Source organism: Aplysia californica, unplaced genomic scaffold, assembly GCF_000002075.1.
Source record: "Aplysia californica isolate F4 #8 unplaced genomic scaffold, AplCal3.0 scaffold00433, whole genome shotgun sequence".
Lineage (NCBI taxonomy): Eukaryota > Metazoa > Mollusca > Gastropoda > Aplysiida > Aplysiidae > Aplysia > Aplysia californica.
The window spans coordinates 391881-394128 of NW_004797703.1; the positions used below are offsets into that span (position 1 = coordinate 391881).

A 2248-nucleotide genomic window follows, 5' to 3' on the forward strand; every position below is an offset into this window, starting at 1 on the left:
TCGAAACAGAAAACTACTCCCAAACACTTTGAACAAACACACACACACACACACACACAAACACACACACACACACACACACACACACACACACACACACACACACACATCACCTGCTTTTCTCTTCTTCTCCCCTCCTCACCCCTAAACCCCATTTTATGTTATCTCATCTCATGTGATTTTGGGATTGTTAGTTTGATTCTTTGAAATTATTTTTTTTTCTTTTATGTTCTTTGGGTGGAAGGGTGGTGGGGGTGGTGAGAGGCTGGTACAAAACGAAACAAACAACAGCAACAAAACAAAAAACAAAACTGTCCTGTCTGTTCGTCCCCCAGGAACAAATCCAGGAGATGCGTGAGTACTTCCGCGCGTTCAGGGACCAGAACACCACTCACCGTGACTACAGGCCCTACTTCCGGCCAGTGCTCTGCTACATCGAGGGTGGCTGGTCTACGGGGACGAAATCTTTGGACGAGCCATTCCAGAGTGACCGCCATGCCATCGACGCCAGCAACTGGTTTGACCTCATGGAAAAGGTCAGTGGGTTTGTTTGTTGTTGGGGTTTTTTTTTCTTTTGGGGTTGTTTTTTTTTGGGGGGGGCGGTTGTTTTTGTTTTTGTTTTTGATTTTGTTTCGCTTAATTGTTTGGTTTTTGTTTGTTTGTTTTGTATATTTTTTATCCTGACATGCGTCTTCATAATTTGGTTTTACGAGTTTCATTTTTCAAAAATTGTGTCAACATGTTCGTAATTTGTAATGCTTCAAAGAAAAACAAATTAAAACGAGAAACAGGACAGTTGTTTGGGAACAAACAATGATGATGATGATGAGGAGGAGGAGAAGGAGGAGGAGGAGGATGATGACGCTGATTAGATTGTTTGTATATTAGGTTTTACACCCCCTCTCCCTCACCCTTCTTCAATGAACATACATAAAATAAATGTTGTTCATGAGATGAGTTAATCTGTCTCTACCAATACGTGTGAATCCAAAATGGGTGAGATACAGTATCCCAATAGATGGGCAAGCATAGATACTAGGTACTAGACGGAATACATTCTTCTTCTTCGGAATCGAACTTCCGCCCTCTGTGTGCGAGGCAAAGATTAAGAACAATTGCACAACACATTCCGGGTGACCAAAGTAATTATACATAAGTCGCAATATCTCTGGTTTAACATTTACAATATTAAAGTGCCATATAAAAACTCACTAAGCGATTTTTAATTAAAAGGATATTTTTAAAACTATGAATAATAATAATGAAGATCTATAAAATACATTGAATGAAAACTGATAACATAGCTAAGGTACGGCAAAGATCTAGCTAAGATCTCAATTGTGAACCAACATGACCTGCTGCTTGCATACAGGATCTCCACTCTCTGTGAGACCTAATTAGCCGTGGCGTCACGAGCAAAGAAGAATTTTATTTATTTCTTAAAGGGGGGGGGGCTCAACTAGACCATTATCCATTTACTTGTATCTTTTTTTATCTGCGACTGATAGGAGGGCGCCACTTGTAGATCCTTATACTTCTGTACTATCCCTTTGTTGTTTCTATCTGTCTGTCTGTCTTACTTTTTTCCCAGCACTAAATGACCATTATGGTGTCGATGTGCTTTACTTCAAGCAAACTCAAACAATTTGTCGATTAATTTGTTCTCACTCAAACACTATTTCGAAAGATAAACGAGCGTGCGTGTGGTAGGCGGGTGCTCTGGTATCGTTTGCTTCTTCTTTCCTACCTAACATCTATCGTCCTTATCTCCCCTCCTCTTTTGTGTTTGCTACGCTCTTGTAACACTTCTAATCCTCGGCATTTATATGACCTTATTGCGTTGCAGATGCCATAAAATTCTTACTAAAACTAAACTAATAAAAGAGAAACGTAATTTATGTGATTTGTTATGGGTTGGTTCTTTTTTTTTTTTTTTGTTGCCACGCCCAGATCCGATACACATCCTACACAGGCTCTAAATCTGTTTTGGAAAACTACGCCTTCCTGCCCACCACTATCAACAGTGTGGAAAATGGACACCCTCACTACGCCCAGTGGAACTACAGGATCCTCTGCCATCCTTTGAAGTACGTATGAGTGTGTGTGTGTGTGTGTGTGTGTGTGTGTGTGTGTGTAGCTGTGTTTATGTGTGTGTGAGTGTGCCTGTGTCTGTGTGTGAGTGTGTGTGTACGTATGTGTGTGTTTCTGTGTGTGTATGTGTGTTTGTCAGTGTGTCGGTGTCTGTGTG

The 2248-nt window shown here is 40.7% G+C and overlaps 1 protein-coding gene across 1 annotated transcript in view; it reads left to right on the top strand.

The window, feature by feature from the left end:
• Positions 1-2248, top strand: part of LOC101855125 — a gene marked incomplete in the record, with an annotated part of 24206 nt that overhangs the window by 4762 nt on the left and 17196 nt on the right. Inside the window, 2 exon segments of the mRNA XM_005104745.3 lie at positions 336-536; positions 1951-2087. Of these exon segments, the coding sequence (XP_005104802.3) occupies positions 336-536; positions 1951-2087 (338 nt within the window).